The sequence below is a fragment of the Priapulus caudatus genome, unplaced genomic scaffold, assembly GCF_000485595.1.
Source record: "Priapulus caudatus unplaced genomic scaffold, Priapulus_caudatus-5.0.1 Scaffold120, whole genome shotgun sequence".
NCBI classification, from domain to species: Eukaryota; Metazoa; Priapulida; class Priapulimorpha; order Priapulimorphida; family Priapulidae; genus Priapulus; species Priapulus caudatus.
Window position 1 is genome coordinate 559,125 of NW_014577181.1, and position 21,611 is coordinate 580,735.

The following is a 21,611-nucleotide window of genomic DNA, read 5'->3' on the forward strand; positions in this document are numbered from 1 at the left end:
TTTTAGCCAGGCCGCCGCGCTGGCTCATGTTAACGCTTTCGCTAGAATTCCATTTGTAATTACAAAATCACAATGTTCACAATGTCAGTGCAACGGCAAACATCGAATGTTTATGACGGTGCGTTCGTGCTTAAATACAATACCTGTCAGTGTCTTAGGCCCATTAAGCCAGCGTGCAACGCCAGGGTACCGTGCACTCGAAGAGGTAACCTGCTGGCGTAGATCTGGTTCGGCGGCTCAAGTCACGTAATGTCGGGCAGAGCGTGTCATTGTCTTAGGCAGAGGTGAGCTCGGGTACATCAGATACCCCTCGCAACCTGGCAACGGCACGCAGCAGGCGCCGCGGCGGCGGCGTTTTGCAAGATAGCAGCGAGGCGGGCGCGCGCGCGGCCGGCCGTTCGTAAAAACATGTGTGATTCGACATCACGCTTGCTTCGGAGCCACAGGACAGACGTGATCGCTAGCGCCAATGAGCTGAGGCTTAGTGGTGGGTGATTGACGAGCATTCATGTAGGAGCAGCACTACCGGTACCCTTAAGCGCGGCCACCCTGGACCTATCAAAAAATGTTATGGAGCCGTTTGGAGAATGCCCTCTAGCGTGGATGCGCGTAATGTCGCTTGGATTCGGCCCAGGTTTTCGCGGCGAGTTCCGTTTCTAGAGCGATCAGGTTAATCTGTCTAAGTGGACAATAAGGGCGGCGGCGTATGTCGTTGTGGGGGCGCGGCATGCCCGCAGCGCTTGCGCTGGCGCGCAAATAACGGGGCCGCATGTCCGTCCAGGGCCGCAAGTCCGTCTAAGCTCGTTGAATTAAGCAACAATTATGGTGCTTACACTAAATGGAAATTACAACTGCACCTTCCTTGCTTTTACTGATGCAAATTGGTCTATGATGTGCTCAAAGTCCGTTTTTTTCAGTTTCTTCTCTTTCTACACTCAGCAAAGCAAGATCACAGAGTCTGCCTTGACCCATGGACGCTCTCAAATACGAAAGTATTAGTTTTAACTTGCTGAATGATCTCTCACAGCTGGCAATGGAAACTGCTTTGGTTAGCATTATCTGATTAGCAATGCGAAGATTGGGGAAACCGCTCTCATCTCCATATTGAACAATAAATTCGAGAAGCTCTTCAGGTCTTGATATTTTCTTGTTGGCCCGACTTGATACAATTTACAAACATTCTGCAATCCAAAATTTCTTCATACAGGTACTTGTTGACAGGCTTCACTGCTTCTGTTGAACATTGCACTCGACCTGTTGTCATGGGGATGACAGCGCGAGGGGGGGGGGTTGTCTGGAGGCATGCTCCCCCAGAAAATTTTGAAATATTTAAGCCAATTTCCTGCAATCTGAGCCATACTGTGGGCCATATTCTGATGTCTGATGACACTATCTCAACCGGTTACCCTAGACTCCACCAGGATAAAAAATACACGGGAGCGATGAGCGATTCGCTCTTCAAACTTCCGAAATCGCTCCTGTGAGGCTCAAAATAGCTCACGTAAAATTTTGGATGAGAGCTATTTTTTCCACAGACTTGAAAAAGAGCTCCCGTGAAAAAAAAGAAATTTTTTCCCTGGACTCAACCCTACAATTTAGGATTTAAAACACTTTTCATGACTTTCCAGAAAATGTACGCGCTTTTAAACGTCTGTCGGGATCTGGATGTAGACAATGTATGTCATGTACATCCATGCAGTACTATGGGCCTAATGTATTCATGTAGGTCTAGCATAATGCACGTGGAAATTCTCGCGCGTAGTAATGGTGAGAAACACTCAGAAACGGGCGAGTAGTGTCACTTCAACGAAGTTTTTTCCACACTTCCTGTCAACTCACATAACGTTTCTCGCTCTAAATGAACAAACAACACCCTCAACAACGCCCCTGTCGATTTTAAAGGGGCTACCCCCACATTAACGAAAATTACATACCAACCATGCTCTCTATCTTTGTACCGCATCAGATTATAAACATAACATACGCCACAATTTATAGGTCTATTAGTGTAGAGATTTCGGGGGCTGTAACTCACATGAGCAGTAGACTAAATCAGGATGGATAGTTTGAACTTGCAGTATATATAGATAGAATAACCATGGCATATATATAGACGAAGGACAGGATAAAATATAGACAGCACATAAATATCAACACCTGGGCGCAGCCATCTTGGATCATACATACGGATGGGGTCTAGGGAAAACAAGGAATGTATACGCGAAAAGCGATAATGCGATATATAGAGTATAATAATCAACGCATTTATGTACTATTAGTCAGCATAATGTACGAGAAGAATTGAATAGAATGAATAGTCTAAGTTGTCGAATAGAGGAATATTTACTTAGAAACGAGTTGCGTCAGATGGTGCAATAATCGTACCAGCCACGGAATCTGCGTGGGGGGGGGGTAGTGTTTTGACGACGCGTACTAAACAACGGCACGTAGGGGAGCGTTGCCAGCTAGGTATATAAGGCGCGCCGAACTGCAGCACGAGAGCGTTATTTTTCAGGCTAGCTAGGAAGAAGAAGAAGAGAAAGAGGAAGAAAGCATTTTAGGTCCCGGGGAGAGAGAAGAAGAGGGAATAGAAGCACGGGTTTTCAGGTAGGTAGAACAACGGGAGAGGGGAATAAAACGGGGAAGAAGGAGAAGAATGGGATTTCAGTTAGGTAGAGCCAGGAGCGACTACGAGGGAGACACCCGTGGAGGCTACCTAGGTCTACGCAAAGAAAGGACGAACGGGAGAGGGGAAGATGAAGCCAGCGACGCGTTAATTCTGTAATCTTAGTCTAGTGGTTATAGGATTCGTTGCATATATACGAATGCAGGGGAACTATTTGTAAACTAGTAAGAAACAATAAAACTATAAACCGAACCAAAGATATATACAAAATGGGACACTTGACCTATATGTTGGCACGGGGAAGAGCGGAGCGCGAGGACAACGGAGTACATAGACCACACAAGCGCCGACCAACGGCTGAGCTAGGTCACGACCGTATAAAATGGCGCGCAGCGTATGGTAACGCAGAGTGCACAGTCTGCTTTGAGCAACGGACGGGCGTGGTGTCCGACGACCAAATTGGAGCAAACAACAAGCGCAAAACGGAAGTTGTCGTCTTCGTTCCGCGAATAAAAAGAAAGTAATACAGAGTACTATACATTAGAATCTACACTACTACGGCATGTAATTGCTATCAAATCTAAGAAAAAGACGTTCTGACAATAAGTAGACAATGACTGACTGACGATTTGACTAGTATAGAACCTGACTGTAAAAGTACAGACAATCTGTGAAGTCGGCTGTTATTCGTGTGGTCTGACCAGATGGATCGCTTAGTCTGCACATCATCATTGTTTGAAAAGTATTGTTTGTTTTTTTAGGAGTGTGATCTGTGGTCCCAAACTCAATGAGGGCTGACATTGCGCTGCAAAACCCAATATCATAAAATTCAGACTCTGTGCTCGCCCTTCGAGACAGCCAGCTCAAGCGAAATGCTCAGTCCCCATAGTTAAATTCTGCAGCTGTCCCTACAATACAAAAGTCCCGAATCCACCGAATTAGCACTGTCAAGGAGAAAGCTAACATGCGAAACAACTCTCTCACGTCACAACTAACACTAGCCACTTAGTACGATCGGATGCCGTGGCTCCCATGCATGCCAGAAAAAGTTTTCAAGTAAGAATACCCAAAAAAAAAGAGATAAGAAGATTGTAGCCCTACGAAAACATTAAGCCGGCTAAAACAGAAGATAGCAAAAGACTGATAATCATAAAAATCAAAGGATCAAAGCGAGAAAGAAATTGATACGCTCCATCTCTCCACTGTCAGAGTATCTTTCTGCCGCAGGCCCTGCAAGTTTGTTTCAACCAAATACGCGCAGCAATAAAAGCATAACAGGTGCGCGGCACGCTGACAAGTCAGAGCTTTAAAGCCTATTGCACCAAGCCGAGGCAGCGGCGGCAAAACGATATAGCTTCTGAAAAGATATAAACGGGCCTTCTTTAAGACTGAGACCGAAGCATGCAAACATTCCAGATTACCACTGGTTTTAGTGAGCAGCTGCTGACGTGCTTAAATCAAAGTTTGATGCATGACACAACAGTCCAAAACTGTGTTCATTGGATTTGACAGAAGGGATCAAGGGTGGACCTACAACAAAGAAAAGACGAATAGAAGTTTGAGGCTTGAACGTTGGGAAAGACAAAGTATGTAGCGGGAATCCATGCTAGCAGTATCATGGCAGCTGGTATCAGACCCATGAAAGCAGCCCCAGCTTCTCTTTCCCTATCGAGTGGCACCGATAATCGCAGCCGTACTTAAAGCAGCTGCTGTGGACTGCATGATGAAATCCTAAATAGGTCTCATGCAAAATGTAATGCGATCAGGGATCCAACCAACAGGTCACAGATTTCAGGCCTGGTGCACGGTTGAAAACCCTTATTTCACTCAAGAATGGCAATAAACTATTTGTTCTCTCCGATCCAACCTCACTTGCTAAAGAATCTCAGAAATAATCTGAAAAAAATGGCTCCACAAGTGGGGACAACAACATCTTGGCAAACATGCCGAAAGTCTACTGCATTGATGCCTGCGCCCCATTTCGTATGGCATCCCAAACGACACAGAAGCACATAGCCAGATGTTTTCAACCCTATGTTCGTCGGCAACCCAATCTGAGCCACTCGAGGCCAGCTGTATGCACCTCTGCTTCCTGAAAACTCCCGATAAGCAATGCAAACTGCAAGATATCGCAGACGCAATGGACCAGCTGTTCAATGATTAATAGTATGTAGTACTACGAGCACTCAGAAGATGAAGTATGGAATTCAAGAGAGCATCCCACTGGCATTTTTAAAAGACTTCTCCCGTGGTTAAACCAACATGAAACTTGCAAGGGCAAATCACGCCATAGTTAGAGGGATGAAAATGGCAATCGTGTGTGTAACAAAAACTGTGGAATTGATTTAAATGAATAAACACGTATATATTACTAAACAAGCAGCTAAAGCAGGATTGTGTTGAAAACTGTTTCAGAATTCGCGGAAAAGGGAGCCTAACAGGACAAATCCGTGATCAATGCAGTTCGAACGAGCATCCAGCAAATTATGGGCGACAGTGTATTAGTTAACTGTGATAAACACGGCAGAAGATGTTGATCTTCCTTCCCACCTGACCCTCACCCAACATATGCGCCAGAAGTGATGCACTCTGTCAGCCAGGGGCCGCAGCGCGGAGGCTGGCGCACTGAGGCTCCAGGACCAACCCGCAGACCGAATGGCACCGATCAATAGACAAACGGAACATCAATTACGTATACATAACAAATATCATGGTAATATCCGGTATGTCAAGGAAATTGCATGAGAAAGTAGGCAATCCCTTCCAATCATTGCCGCGGAAACACATGAGCATGATACACCATATCTTAATATGGTCAGAAGAACTATGGGACCAACAGGGCCGCGGAGAGACTTCTGTCCCCCCAGCAGGAAGATGTTCATGGCACATGCACTTGGACCTAGAATACAATAGAGACGTAATTCCAAAGGTATCGGCTTACGCACATCGAATAAGGTAAAGCGGCCACCTTCCAATCCGTCACTTATACAGGACAGCCACATCAGCTGCGTGTCAATACAAGTAGCAAAGCGCCCAAAATTAATAACACCTGTTTTAAAATATCCCCTCATCACGTTCTCCGTGAGAAACAAATGTATGTTATCATATATAAGAGAAAGAACGAAATTGCTGAAATTCACCGCCACGGCAATGACAAAATAATGGTTTTTGTGTTGGTTGTTCGTTGTTCGTTTTTTTGTGTTGTGAACCTTACGTCGCTATCCGTGCATGGGGGGCGGGGGGTCAAGGTTCCCTTGTTTATCATTCTGTACCGTGTGTACAAATATCGTTGCACGTTAAAATGTGAAAATAGACCATATAGGAGATAATTGTGAATAATCTCAAAGAGACCAATGTTGGCTGCAGATTTTTTTCACTCGTTCTATCACCCGCACAAGAGAACACTTATGTCCTCTTCCTATAAACTAAATTGCAAAACCATTTAATATCATCCAATGTAAGCTGACTAGATCAATTGTTATCATCTATATTACAGGCCCTCTGCATATAATCGGAGTACACAAATAGCCTATCACTACTTTCTAACATGCACGAAATTCACACGGGTTAATGAGTCAAGTATAGTAACTGACCAGTTAACAGTGAGCTGACTCTGCGACTAATGCGCCGCTGAGTGCGCGCCACCCACGCGAACGCCAACGTTAACGTCTGCTTAAAAAAGTGATTTATTCCCTCTTCTAGTACCTGCTAAATTAACACTAAAGCACGCACTGTCAAGATTTTGTGCAAAGCTACCTATACAACTGAGCTTATGAAAATAAAAATGGAATGAAACATCGATTATAATAAATCATGTTGTTTCTGTCTCACTGCGAAGCACCATTTGAAGTGTCGGCCTGCATATATCTAGCTGTGTAGCACAGCTTGGAAAGGAACTTGCGACGCCTAACTCGCCGTTGATACGGCGCTGGAGCGCGCGTGACAGTCGAACTGTATGGCAAGCATCAGCGCTCGTCCATCTTACTGAGATATATATCTTTGACCGTACAGTTAACCGAAAGCTAACGTGCGCGGTTCCACGGAGCCTAACCTGTTTATACCCTGCCATCACCGCCTCTTCGGCAGGATCAAACACGAATCCACACAACTAAACCGCCTTAACGGGTGACACATGTGATGGTGTGGTTTAACTAATACTATGACGTAGCTACTAGTACTGACTACTACTAGTATAGTACGTAGTATAAGCCACAAAAAATCCTTGTCGGGTCACCTGCCCGACTTCACCTTCGGAGGAAAAAGTGCGACGCGGTCACTTAGAGGTTCAAGAGAAAAATAAATTAAAGAATAAGCGCCGGCCCGATCATAGAAATATTCAAAATATCCGACTCTGCATTTAATACCAAAAGAAGTTCCAAAATATTAAAAACGAACTTCGTGCAGAATGAAACAGTTCGTACCCACGTTCCTACAATGTGAAACAGTCGTAAAGCCTCGGGCCGCTACTTCAATAAAACAGAGCCGAATCGTATGCGCGGCGGCCGCTTTGATGTACGCCGAATCGACTCGCATACTATATAGATACGCATCGCTATCGGGCATCCCGCCGACGCAAGCCGTTACGACGTCTCGGTTTACCGCTCGTCAAAGGGACGATAATCGGAGCGCTCCTTTTGGAGCGATTCCTAAACACTATCCAGGGATGGTCACATTGAAAACAATGTCTCATAACTTGCAGCAATGACATTGCAACTGCAAGTCATTGCATCTCGTGCTCCCTGCATGTCAAGCTGTATACACATATTTACTTGAAAAAAAACCAAAAATACTGACTACCCATTTTGCAAGAAAACAATAAAAAAGTTATACCTACCTACGCTACCCTAATTCACAATCATGTGACCGAACCAAAGTATTTTTAGTGTTTGCCAATAGAATACTAAAGCGAAGGCGCTGGGTTATTCTGCTGCCAGCGACGGCCTAAGCTGCGTGCTATGTGTGCGGTATTCTGTACAACTTAACGCATCGATAATAAACATGAGAGAGACTGACATGTAGATTACAAACTGTCGCAATCAAACCCGTTATTTATAACCACAAAAACACGTACAAATCACACAGCTAAACTAAGGATGCGCACTACACACTAAAAACTACAACACGACGAGGTAAGACAAGCCCCGTTCTTTTCCGGCGGTCAGCTCTCTATACTGCCTTCGCCAACCGAATGCCGTGAAACCCTTTCCAAATATGTTCCTCCTATCACTGCTGGCTACACGGGAATACGTAGAGGGTAGACATATTGTCTGTGGTCCGTTGCGTGGATGGATGAGTAAAATGCCAAGCGAGTAGGAGTGGAGGATGGTTGACGTACCCTCCACCCCAGGCAGGCGTGATGCTCGGTAAGTTTAACTATGACGCATCGACGTAATGCTGGTTACGTTTTACTGTAATTAAATATTAGTCACGCTGTGTAAGATAGAATTAGGACTAATTGTGATTGTTGGCGACATCGACCGACCCCGGCCAGGTCGGACCTTAATGTCATCCTACAGGAATATTGGAGTGGCAGCGACCCCGCGACGCTAGCCATGAGACGTCAATGTTTGTTTGTGGCAGTGCAGGACAGCTGTTCACATAGCTGTGTAAAACCAACGTTGGCACCAATGGTAGTTGTCTGACCGACACCCCCCTACCCCCCCCGCTAAGCCAACAATTGAGCAGCAAGGTGTTGCTCCTAAGCTGTTATCCTTGACAAGTACGCCGTACTATAGTAAGTTTGCCATCTCCGTGTGATCTAGTGCGCGTATGAACTAATTTTACCAGTTGTATATGTGCGCCAGATAAATCCGTCTCAGTCCCAGCTGGTCGATAGCAGGATAGTTTGTGGACGCTTCGCCGTTAAACCTAACCTAGCGTGGGGAGCTGCTATTAATCGCATTTCGCGGAGTGATATACGTGCACATTCCCCCTCCCACGCTCAGGCAAAGACAATGCCCCATTGTCACTGCAGCTCGACTGGCTCACTAAAGTAGGGAAAAAAAAGATCGCTATTGAAGAGCAACGTAATGCGATTACGGTAGAGAGGTAAACGGTAACCGTAAACGGATGAATGAAGCAGGGTGGAAAACCAGGATATATTCTGGGTGGGGTCGTGAATCCAATAATTTCTGGACCTTCACCAAGAAACATAGGCAGCAAATGTTGATCACAATGCGAATAGAAGAAAAAAAAAAACAAAAAAAAAAAAAAAAAAAAAAAAAAACAACAGGGGCGGAAGCAGATCGACCAGGGGGGGGGGTGAACCGCTACCAACCGCAAACTGGGAGCATGCGAAAGGGCTGGCGGGCCCTCCCCCAACAAAATTTGAAATTAGACTCCTAGAGCGTCTGCGCGATCGCAGCGGGTCCGACCCCCTGGACACCCCTGTACACCCCTGACAATTGAATTAAAACAAAAAATTTGTTTAAAAAAAAAAAAATTCTACAGTTAAAAAAAAAAAGTTTCGCTGACTCAATGTAAACAGAGTTTTGAACTTTTGTCTTTACTGTCTGTCTGATCTGTCTTGTCTTATCTGTCACTTGTCTCTCTTTTAAGAAACAAAATTTGTTAAAAAAAAAAAGGCTCAGTTTCAGCCAATGCGAATGGAATAGATTACGCCAGTCACGGCAACTTGCAATGTATTTAGACCATTGCTGGTACGTATTTTCATTTATGTCATTGTAAAAAGGCCCTCGAAAAAAAACTGTCTTTGGAAAAAATGGACCTTAAAATTTTGGGGGGTCGTAAAACGACCCCACGACCCCCCCCCGCATACACCCATTGAAGAGGTAGCATAGGAGGGTAGAAATTAGTCCATTAGCAGGATTAGGAATAAGAAATTCCGCTTGAACTGTAGAACAGTAATATTCGAAAACAAAGATGACCTTAAAAACATGAGAAAAGCACGGAAGCTAATAAAAAATCATAAGATTATAACATCGTGCAGTAACAACAATAAGACGCAATACCCCAAACACAAAAAAGTTACGCGTCAACCATAACGCTTCAAAAAATGGAAAATTTAACGTGAGGTGACGGCAAATCGATGGTAACGCCATGAAAATACGGCACCGACCGATAAGGATACAAATCCGAAGAACGCCCAAAAAATAACGGCAGTGCAAACACAAGAGATACACATAAAACTGCAGAAATGTTACAGACAATAAGAAAATAAATAATAATACCTGATTGACAGTATTTTAGATAAGCAATATCTTGACAATAGATAACAACTGATTTGACAATAGATAACAGCAACTACTGGCCTAGATAAGCACTAATCTTACAAATAGATAAGCAAGATCTCGACACATAGATAAGCAATATCTGACAATAGATAAGCAATATTTGACACTAACAGTAAAAAGACGTAAACAAAAGGCAAAACAGGAAGGCAGATCGGCGCTCTACGTAGCTGCGAATTAACCCGCAACTATATATCATACCACAAATAATAACGATAAAAAGTTACGATCACCATAACAGCAGCAGAACTTCAACACATTGCAGTAAACATGATATCGCTGCAATAACTTCACTTTGCGTCTTTATGCGAACGATAATAGGCCCAATACAATACAGTATGGCGCGTACTTCGCATTGACGGAATAGCGTATAACATTTCGTAATCATAGAAAGTTGTAATCATTATAAGTATCGTATCAATACGCAATATGTAGTCATATGAAATCGATCAATTACGAATATGTACATTACTAGAAACCCAGCACGGATTATTGCTGTTTTCGAGTGTGATGCGGCACAGCACTGATTGTACCAGAATCCATGTAAACATTAAACCATCATTACAGTAACCGATTGGGCGCTGACAACCTACTTGTCACTTCCAACATACATTATACATCAATACACATCATACAGCCACCAAAAAAACGCAAACCACTGATTAATATTCGATTAAACTGTCTTAGCCTATATCAAACCTCACATGAAGAATGTGTTTACACGTCGGACAATATGTTAAACGTACCAGTTACGACAAATCAAAAACCGATGACAAAATTCTACATACACTTTCACGAACCAAAAAATACAGCAATAAATACTGACAAGAACAAGAAAAATAACACGTCGTAGGCGGAAACAATCTAACATCGCAAAATGGTTGCGTACTCGCAGGTGGACTCCGAGACATTATAGATATGCACTTCTGGTCATACACAATAGGAGTTACGAATCAGGAAGAAGTATGTTGGGTGCGGCGTGAAGTTCTGGCTCTAGAGGTACATCCCTACTGTCATCCTCCGACGTCAACTATACGTGACACCTAAACCCGCGATTCCCGCCCCCAGATAATCGTATTCTGCTAACGGCCGAAATCTACCCTGTGGCCTAAGCCTCAATTACTCTCGCTCTCGTCCCACGATCTCGTTCGTGGGCCTACCTCAGGATCCGAGAGCGTAATCCAGCTCTGCATAACATATTGGCTCAACGTAGCAGCCTCGACGTACCCTTACGACATATGCGTTATCTCGGAATTCGGGCATTCTAACGCATTTCAGAAAACCGTACCCTAAATCAAGACCCTTTACCGACGCGTCCAGTAAAGGTTTAATCACTTCACGTCTAACACATGCCACGTTTACATAGGTAAGATCAGCGCATGGCTAAACCGAATAAAATAATGAGGATGTTGAAGGGGGGAGGGGAAAGTGGTGGTAGTATGTAGACGAAAAGTGCTTTAAAACATTCGGCAAGCTAAAACGCTCGTACCTTTCAAAACTAGTTAATACGGCAATCTCATTTATGCCTCGACAACACAAGAATTTTGATTTCAATCACGCCATCGACCATCTCCGCATCATTGTTGTCTTGTCCGCGGATATCTGCTAATCTGTCCGCTGTCATCGGCATCAGTATCTGTCTTCCCGCGTGTAGCTGCCTCCGGCCTCCGTAATATGTAAAGCTTGCTTGCACGGCGAGCGATCGCTCGCGTCCGGTCCGTGCACGCTGAAGAATAGGTAGCAATCTTTTGCTGCCCCAATAGTGAAGCGCGTTTTTCTGTGCCGTGCCTCACGTCTTCATAAGCACGTCGTACAATTGGATGTTCTGGCTCATACTCGTCTATTTGCAGCTGAGCATATACGTCGCCTATCATTCCATACATTTGCGCGTATGGCGAAACCTGCATCACACGAATGTCCACAATCTCTGGCTCGTCCTTACTCTTCTTGCATCTCCTGCTCATTCTTACACTCCCTTCTGCTCTTCTCATCTTCTAGCCCTCTTGCGTTGTCCTTACTCATTCTCTTGACCCTCGTGCGATCGTATAGTGTATCCTTTGTGTGTTTCGAATCCTGTTCGTCATGCAACAATTGAGTCTGACGACGCAGCCAACTGCGTGCCCGGCAACGGCATCAATAGTCGGCTCTCTGTCTTCACCCCTCGCTGTACAGTTTTAGTGTGTATCGACGCAATCTTAATTTAGCCGTATGATTTGTACGTGTCGTTAGGGAATATAGAATATACGGTGAAACGACAGTTGTAATCTACATCAGGGCACTCATCATTATTATCCGAATGCGTAACATTGAGTGCAAGCATTAACACGACGGCGGGCAACATAGCGAACGCAACATGCGCACAGTCGCTGGCAGCAAATACCCCGACACAATACAATCACATAGGGCGGTTTCCATAATCGAGTTTGGTCGATCAATACTCGTGACGCCGATTCGATTAGAGCGAGTAAGAAAACGACGAACGAGTACAACTGAAACTTTTGTTTTCGCAGATTTGACACAAGTACATACATTTACAACCATATACTATTAAACGCGTGCGTGTAAATTTCAAGGAACTATTGGGCCGCACTTTGTGCCTGAAAAAGCCTAACTCCTAAATTTCCGTACATATCTTCCACATTATTTCCTAAAAAGCAATTTAAAAAAAATTCCAGGGAACTTTTTTGTTCATAATATAACGAAACTCTATGGTAAAAGTTAGGTCCGCAACTCCTGCTGTTCTGAGAACATAACAAATAAAGCAGTTTTGTAATAAATTCACAAATTTTGCCGGCACTTAATTAGCAATAATTTATTAAACATAAAAAACCTTTCAGCATAGCATAGAGAGACATTCTCTTATGTAAACGATATGAGTTTGATTAAAATAGATTGAAACATTATGTTGCAATGCCCTTTAGAGTGTTAACCCGTCCGTACAACCAACAGTAACAGTACCTAATTTAACCGTACACCATTAAATACTACACACATACAATAAGCCAAGTATCAGCGGCATTTCAACATTAAATAGAAGTTACTCACGCGTGGACCCCCGAAAATAAAAAGAAAAAAAAATATAACTCCGAAAATCTCTGATATTCGAATTCCCGAACATTCGATATCATAGCAAATCCCAAGTCCGCAGATTTTCCGCAGGCGCGCACGCGCGCAAAGCTTAACCAATGAAAATCGTATGCCGAGCCGCAAAGACGGACTATGGATTACGACTTGTTTATACTGCTGTACTGACGACGTACAGTGTACGACTGTGTGACCGACTTAAGCTTAGCGGAACTAGCTGCACGCATAGCCAAACCACACATCCCTCGACGGCCGAGACCAGCCAGATCTTCACGACTAAAAGTCAGAGCTAATAAGACATTGAGTGGAATACGCAGTTACAACGGAACTTTGCAATTTTCATGTTCATGCAGTGAACTACATGCAGCATTAATAACAATGTAATCTATTTATTACTTTTTCAATTCAATTTAGTACATTAATGCTGCTTCTATGTATGTGTTGAAATCATGACTAAAGTATGCACCAGATTGCACCATTTCAAATGTAAAATTGCAAAAGCTCCCTGCCATTAGCTCCAGGAAACGGTATTGCTAGGGTTAGAATATGACGTTAGTCATACAGTAGTATGACCGGTTGGTCATACACGGTGTATTGACGTTAGTCACACAGCCTGGTCGGGTTACCTGCCATGGGAGGGGGGATACCACCTTCCCATACCCTCCCCCCTCGGTCGCTCCGCTCCCTCGCAATGTCTCACGCAAAACTCTTACTCAAGGTTGGCAGCCCTGCAATATTCCTTCGCAATACACCGGTTGTGTCGACGATGACGCGGCGTCACCGCGTCGTCGCCAAAATCTAAAATGATCGATGATTCAATCATCGGTCGTTTTGTAAAACCGATGATCGATCATGAAATTTGGGCTCAAGGATAGAGAGCACGGTTGTGAGAGCAGAGCCGATGAGTTACGCTACATAGTTCTCAATCTCGCCATGCTCTCTATCCTTCCTTGTGGTACCGAACTGTGGACTGATCTCCAACACTACAATTTACAAATATGAATTATTATTGAATATGAATATGAAAATATGAATTTATTTTGAATTTGAATTTGAATTTGAATTTGAATTTGAACAATACAATCAATACTACATGCAAACGATTAAATCGGATTATATAACAATATAAATATAAATAAAATGAATAATGCATCAATTGCCAATCCGCAATCGCGCGAATCGGTTATCGATCGCTTGGGGGTAACCAATAAATCATTAACATAAAGGCCTACCCAGTCCACCAGATAATATCTGAGATATTGCAGCGTGCCCAGCAGCACCGACGCCGTCGCCAGACTGACAATCCATTGCTTGATGTCGGGGTAGAACTTCACCAGAGAACTACTCTTGTGCTGGGTGGGTAATTAACTAATTAAGTTATCACCGGAATGCTATTTTCAATTACGTGTCAATGTCTACCACGCATGAAATCCCAACAATCCTACAAATTGTAAAAAAAATCAATCAACTATCAACGATGGAAAATGAATACGATGCACACTTGTTTCCGAGTAGTAGCATAGACGGTTATCATCTCTCGCTCTGAACGTAGACACTATTAACAGTGTGTAGAGACCAGTACCAGTCTATGTAAGTCTATCTCGCTTCCTGTTGTTCTTCGTATATACCGCCACCTTGCGATAGGATTTTCTGCTGTACAACATTTAGGTGTTTGTGATGGACGTAATAAACAAAATCTTTCCTTTGCATTCAGCATGGGCAACTGCTATCGAACAGATCCCATTAAAGACTGGCGTTGATGGCACCGGTATGATTTATGGAGAGGAAAAAAGGTGACATAAAGAACGACTGTTCCGTTTTTGTGTGGTCAATTTTTAGATTAATTTTGAAAGCCCCTGCTACACTGCCGTACAGACTACAGTCGGCCTACAGACAGAGTACAGACTACAGTACAGTCTACACTACAGCCACAGGTCCTTTTCAGAAACAATTAATGGTCCGAGGCAGATGACTGAGCACACCCACTGGCAGTTCCAACAAATCAGTAAAAATAACAATAATGTATAATAAATCTTATTGCACCACTAATAACTCTCCTATCTGTGGTAAACAACTAACTCCTCACTGCAAACAGGGGTGTGAATGTCCCGCCAAATGGCGGAAATCCGCCGATTTATATTCTAATTTGATGGGTATTCCAATTCGTGTAGATTCGTTGAGAAATTTTAGGGGGGTGAGGCAGATACCCGCCAAGTCCGTTGTCAACCCGCCGGTCCCGCCCCTTGCCGCTCTCGCTCGGCCTCAGCCGCTAGCGGCAGCCGGTTCCACGGCGCGGTAGAATTCATGGTACCAAGAGTACATAATAACACCATGGTGTTATTATGTACTCTTGATGGTATGGTGTGACTGTCAAGTGTTTACCATTAAGCATGCATGTGTGTACTGCACTGTATTGCATTCAATCAAGCGCGCGCCGCCGCCCGCGCGTATATACGTGTGTGCCTGTGCACATGCTTGCGTGTGTGCCTGCGCGCGTGCGTGCGTGCCTGCGGGCGTGCCTGCGCGCGTGCGTACGTGCCTGTGTGTGCCGGTGTGCCTGCGTGCGTGTGTGTGTGTGCGTGCGTGCGTGCGTGCGTGCGTGCGTGCGTGCGTGCGTGCGTGCGCGCGCGCGTGTGACGTGTGTGTGGTGTGTGCGCGCCCCCGCGAGTGTGTATTAGCTACTGTGCCTGTGATTTTGAAACAACTAATTTTTGTGTTCTGAATACAATGCTTTTAAAATCTGTCTCCATACTTATGTACTGATCTTACTCATGTCATAGGTGTCAAGATGCCCCAGATTTGCATCTTTTGGATATGAATTCTTTAAAAATCTCTAAGGTTCGAGGGGGACACCCCCTCGAACTCCCCCGGCCTACGCTTCTTACCAAAAGAAGGCCTTCGGCCTCCTTTTGGTAAGGCTACGGCATGTTGGCCTGCGGCCAACATACAGTGGCCTTCGGCCACTTTCATTGAAATATTTGAGTACCCGCCAAAAATATTGCTAGCTGTTCACACCCCTGCGCAAAAGAAAAGCCTAAAGTCGGCGCGAATGCTGACTCTCTGCACAATGCTGCGTACTCGGGAAATGCTATCCCCCGGGCGTGGAGGGACATTACCGCGACGTGGCAGCACTAGTGTTAGGATTAGGGTTAGGATCAGGGTTAGGGTTAGGGTTAGGGTTTTTGCATCATGATATCTGTCCCCACATCATAGATTAATTTTTGTGGATGACACCCCTATATATAGATATCCGATATATAGATATTTAGTGTTAGGGTTAGTGTTGGAGTTAGGGTTATGGTTACTGTTAAGTTTTGAAGTGTACGTCAACTGTATCACGTGACCGTCCCTCCACGCCCGGGGGATAGCAACACCCTGCATACTCCCCATACATAATCCCTGCACTCGCGCCGACGTTAGGCTTTTCTTTTGCAGTGAGGAGTTGTTTATCGCAGATAGGAGAGTTATTATATGCAGTGGTGCAATAAGATTTATTATACATTATTTTTTATTTTTACTGATTTGTTGGAACTGCCAGTGAGCACACCAAGATGATTTTATCAAGCGAGATATATGATAACAGTTTTGACGTGGCAGTTATAAATCTTGTAGAGAGGGCCAGCCAAGATTGGTGAGAACGTTTTCAGAACTTGTACTTGTAGTTTTTTGTGTGACCTATCTAGGGCTTCTTTCTAGAATAGGAAGGACCAAGGTTTTAAAGGCAAGGGACCTGGTTTTGGCCTTTTTACAAATGTAATTTATGTGGGCATTTCAGTCGAAGTTTGAAATTATCACTCAAATGAAAATACAAGTGGCTTTTCGAAATTGTGAGTGGAAAAGAGGGAGGAGAGTGAAGTAGGATGTGAGTAATAGGCATAGAGAACGTAAAGGAGGGTGGAAGTAGGAAGTGAGGTAACAAAAAGGAGGAAAAGTAGGGTGGGGAGGAGGCACAGCAGGCGTAGTCAGAGGGAGAAAAATATGAATGGAGAGGCCTGGTTGCTAGATCATTAACAACTCTGGTTAACAACTAACAAAATAAAATTTGAGGATGAAGCACTTCATGTCTGGTTCAATAAAGTGACTTTTTCTAGTTGGTTTGCCTATTCATATTTACCAATCGCTGCAATTCAATTAAAGTAAACCCGAAAATTTCTATTGTCTTCAAATTTGTCACTTTTGCATAAACCTGGTGAGAATTCTAGGTGAAATTGACACGTGATACAATTTTCATTTGCAGTGGAAAGACGTCGCTGCTGTTCCAGTATGCAGTCACATGTGCTTCTCACGGACAGAATATACTCTTCATCTGCAAGGAGAAGCTAGCGACAATGCCCTTCCCTGTTCATGGCATGCCTGCCCCACAGCATGAGCTGCTTAAGCTAGTCAAGATCATGTAGGTTCATCTAAGTGTCTATACGCTGGTTCTAGTTTATTTGTGTAAGCCATCGTCTGAGTAGACTTGTCATGAAACTCCCGGTGTCATATTATATAGTGCTACCCATTATATAGTGCTACCCAAACGTACCAACAAACAACAACCAACAACCATTCTTGAAACAGAATAATGATTTTCTGCATCCCGTTTTTGGATCACTGTACTGTACTGTGATTTGTTGTTGTTGTGATTAGGATTAGGGTTAGGGTTGGAAGATACATATTAGCGTCATATCATAGGTAGCATGGTGTCACGGGCGTGTGTATTATATTCTGCACCCGGGATGCATAATATAATGGGGAATGGGGATGTAATCGCTCACGCTACACCGGCTCCCTCAATTAGAGCACCCTCACTCTCTCATGATCACCTATCGTGTGTGCAGTCTCGGGTTTGAAGGATGTACCCACAGCGCATTTTAGGCACAGAAGCATGATAAAATAAGTGTCCATTGCAGGGCACGAAATTCAAATTTTTTTGCAGCAGCCAAGAGGGCTGGTAACAGCAATTTCTCACCAGCCCTCGCCATAATTTACCAGCCTTCATAAATTTTGTTTATAAATTCAATGTCATGTTTCACGCTTGCATTCTCGATTTCAAATTTGTAAAATGTTGATAAATTATGGCGTGATATCCTTCAGGTAAAACAGTAATGTAGGCTATTTGCTCATTAATACTATAAATAAAAATGTAGGTACTCACTAACACGGGCTGAAACCACCGGCTCGGAGGGCCAGTGTTTTGTCAATGTTACCGGCCCTCCAAATAATTTGCCAGCATATGCCAGTGGGTCGGTGCTAGTTTCGCGCCCTGCATTAATGTGTGAAGGAAAGTGTAAAAATTACAGTTAAGAGAGATAAGATGATGAGTTATTCAAGTTCATTTGCACTATAAGGTCTCAGCCACACTACAGTTGATACTCGCTTCATGCCAAGTTTTGTAAATGCCTAAAATGCACTATTATGGAATAATCGTTCTTATGTCGTAGGTACATGTCGTCTGCAGTGGATCTTATACAGCACCTAGCTAGCATACACAAATCTCCTGTTAGTCCAGCGGTGCTTGTGATAGATGACCTTGACTTCTTCGCTAGACAGTTCAAGGTAAGCAATACAGTGCTTTGATGCATGTATTATATACAGACAAATTTTTGCGGTGCAGCAGTGCAAGCAATTAATCGAGGTTAGAGTTTAATGGTGTCCATTACTAGCCGTTTCCACGTACATAGTTGCTCTTATGACCAAGTTTATGTAATTTATAATTTATGCCTACTGTGAATAATTTTACATAAAAACCAATGGCATTGACTTATGCACAAAAGTGTAAAATAACAAGTAAATTAAGATGGCAAATATTTCACTCCTAGACTGACACTGACAGTCAGAGTTTCTCACGGCTCTGTGCCGCACTGGTAGACTCTGGCAAGTTCATGGCCCATAGGAACAAGACTCGGTGTCAAGTGTTGGTCTCTGCATCAGACCTCAACAAGCAACAAGTCGACACTGCGAGGCAGTTCTTCAAGTCACTGTGGATGACAGAAGGTAAATATGCATCAGGGGGTCAGAATTAGCATGAATGATTAAGTAAAAGTATAAAGTCGATTATCCCCATGTAAATTTTGGACTCCCATATTCGATATCGGTGGAATTCTGCATGACTTCCTAAAAATTCCGACAAATTCTGTTATACATTACCAAAAATCCATGAAACATTGATTACAGTTCTGCTTCCATTATTTTAAAGTTATATTTCCTAGAAAAGTAATGCGTTAACATAACAATTTGTGCCTTTTCAGTGGTCATTGTTTATGCATTATTGTTAACTTTAGTTTCTGAATTTTGGACAACAGACTCATCTTGAGGCAGACATTGCTTTAATGTTGCATGATACGCACGCACACACGCACATAATTAGCAGATGATCATACTTTATCTTTTAAAATGAAATAGCTTTTTCACAGTATGTTCTATTGTGTTGTTCTAGATGTAAACTATAAAAAATATCTGTATCGTCTCCACTTGGACCTCGGTTTTGACCAGTCTACGCCACTGGAAGAGCGAGGAAACACAATGCGATGGTTATTCTTCAAGTATTACATACAAAATGAAAAGTTGTTTCTGGACTGCATGGTGTCTGAGCAGCTACCAGGGGCCGCCACCTCTCGGAGCAAGGCCAAAACGAAAGCCTCTTCGTCCGCTACTCAAAAACAACAGGAAGTGAACCCGGTAGCTGCCATGGCAGGAAGCACAAATGTATACACACCTAACTCACAGACTGTCTCTGTCACATATGCGCCTCAGAATGAGGGTGATGCCATCGTGTATATCCCTCAGAGAGAGGCTGCTCCCATGGCATATACACAACAACAAGATCAGGGTACTACTATTGCATATGTCACCAGTCGAGACGGAGTGGCAGTGACTTATGCGCCGACAATGAGAGAAGGGACGAGCGTTGTGTTTGTACAAAAAACTGACATGATGGGTGATCAGGCAACATATATACCGATGGCGATGCCAAGATAAAATTACACAATGTTTAATCTTTATAGATAGCGATAATTATAACATGGATGTGAATTTGTATTTAAACTGGTTTCTCTTCTGCTTCCTTTTCTCTTTTTGTTTGTGATTGCCGGTATCTAATCTAAGAGATTTACTCTTTTCATCAATTGCCACTTTTAATGATTCTGTGGAAGCCATATGCTGCAGTAGTTTTATTGTGCTTTATGTTTGCTGTGTAAAACTATTTTAACATCTCAGATGTTGTTACTAGCGCCAGCAGAAATGGATTACATATTAGAGCATTACTTTGAAGCGAATGAGTAGTTAAAAAGATATTATACAGGCAGGGTATGTGAATATTTTGATACCAGTGCATGTTTGCTAGTTTGGTAGTCCACAAGGCCGGAACTTACAAGTGCGGTCACTAAACCTATCCTGAAATAAACATAGGATTCACTAGATGGAGAGGAATATTCCATGTATTGGACTGAGTGTGCGTCTGGTGCTCGATAGGTAATCAGGGAAATGGTAAAATGCAGTGCCTATGTTGTAAACTGCTTTCCAGGCTTGAAATGAGAGGGAAAAGAATTGTATATGTTATGCGACAAATAATAATAGTGTTGTAGTAAAGGGCACCAACTTGATTGCGTAATATTAGCCAAATTGAAATCAATTGTGTTATTATAGAAATCAGTAAACTAGCAAAAGGTCACGAGATTAGAAAGTAGGAAAATATTGTCTTTGATTTTTATTGTTGTCAAATCAGGAAATCCTGATGAACAACAGTGATTATATATATTTAGCTAAGGTGCCATTATTATTGTTGAAAAATAGTATATGACAAACAGCTCTTGTATGTGGCTGTATGTAAATGTGTACATACATTGTATCTAGGGTAATGACTAGAGCGGATACAGAAGTTGCATCTTAGCCTGTCGGTGGATAATCAAGACGTTTGTACCTATAATAGCAAGTCGTTTCGTTTCATATGGTAAATACAAACACATTTCCGTAGCGATAACTTCGTGTCGCGTGCCTTCTTGCCCACACAGTGTGCCCTTCCTCAAGATTGTGTCATGCTAGAGCTCTACAGAACTAGTTACATATTGTACTAGTGACACTATAGTATTTGATCTACTAGTTAATATCATATTGAATATGACAAAATACGAGTAGGTGTAAACGAGCGAGCTAAATTAGTTTGACGTGTGGATTAGGAGTATTATATAGATGTAAATAAGGCAGACTTCTTTATTTTCTAGTTTCTTGACTTTCTTCATGGTGTGTTGGTAACGTTGAGAGGTATTCGAGAGTATTTCAACTAAACAGGGTTTATCTTGTTCCACGTAGCAAGCGTCGATGCGCCCATCTCTGAAAAATAGTATCGGCTATTATAACCGGCGCAAACACGGTCTTGATACCTGTGCAAAGGTAGCGCTCTATTGTATTTATTTTAATTGGCAGATAAGCGAAGGTCAATAGCATGCCCTTCACCACGATATCTTATACGTACGACACTAGACATCGAGCCGTGCATTCTCGGGTGTTCTTTATCATATAACGAGTGCAATGTGCAGTGAGTATAAACCAGATCAAGAGTAAATAAAGTTGTTTTTATTCACTCCTGACCAGATGAATAAAATAGTGGCGGGTGATATCATGCAGTGGCGTAGCGAACTCATTTTGCATGGGGGCAAATCCACGCACACTGT

General features: G+C 43.2%; 2 protein-coding genes across 2 annotated transcripts in view; one reads left to right on the forward strand and one right to left on the reverse strand.

Moving 5' to 3' along the window:
- Positions 1-14,467, reverse strand: part of LOC106805592 — a 31,115-nt gene extending 16,648 nt beyond the window's left edge. The window contains exon 1 of the mRNA XM_014807246.1: positions 14,193-14,467. Coding sequence (XP_014662732.1) covers positions 14,193-14,268 — 76 coding nt within the window. The 5' untranslated portion in view covers positions 14,269-14,467. The remainder of the gene's footprint in view (positions 1-14,192) is intronic.
- A 148-nt stretch (positions 14,468-14,615) lies between these two features.
- LOC106805598 lies at positions 14,616-21,561 on the forward strand. Its single transcript, XM_014807259.1, has 5 exons — positions 14,616-14,753; positions 17,198-17,353; positions 18,384-18,498; positions 18,762-18,936; positions 19,379-21,561. Exons 1-5 carry the CDS (start codon positions 14,638-14,640, stop codon positions 19,918-19,920), a joined length of 1,104 nt encoding a protein of 367 aa, XP_014662745.1. The 5' UTR covers positions 14,616-14,637; the 3' UTR covers positions 19,921-21,561.
- Positions 21,562-21,611: the final 50 nt, after the last annotated feature.

Coding starts and splice junctions, on each gene's coding strand:
- LOC106805598 (XM_014807259.1), top strand. CDS start 14,638: ATGGACGTAATAAACAAAATCTTTCCTTTGCATTCAGCATGGGCAACT. Junction 17,354..18,383: donor CTTAAGCTAGTCAAGATCAT/GTAGGTTCATCT, acceptor CTTATGTCGTAG/GTACATGTCGTCTGCAGTGG. Junction 18,937..19,378: donor GTCACTGTGGATGACAGAAG/GTAAATATGCAT, acceptor GTGTTGTTCTAG/ATGTAAACTATAAAAAATAT.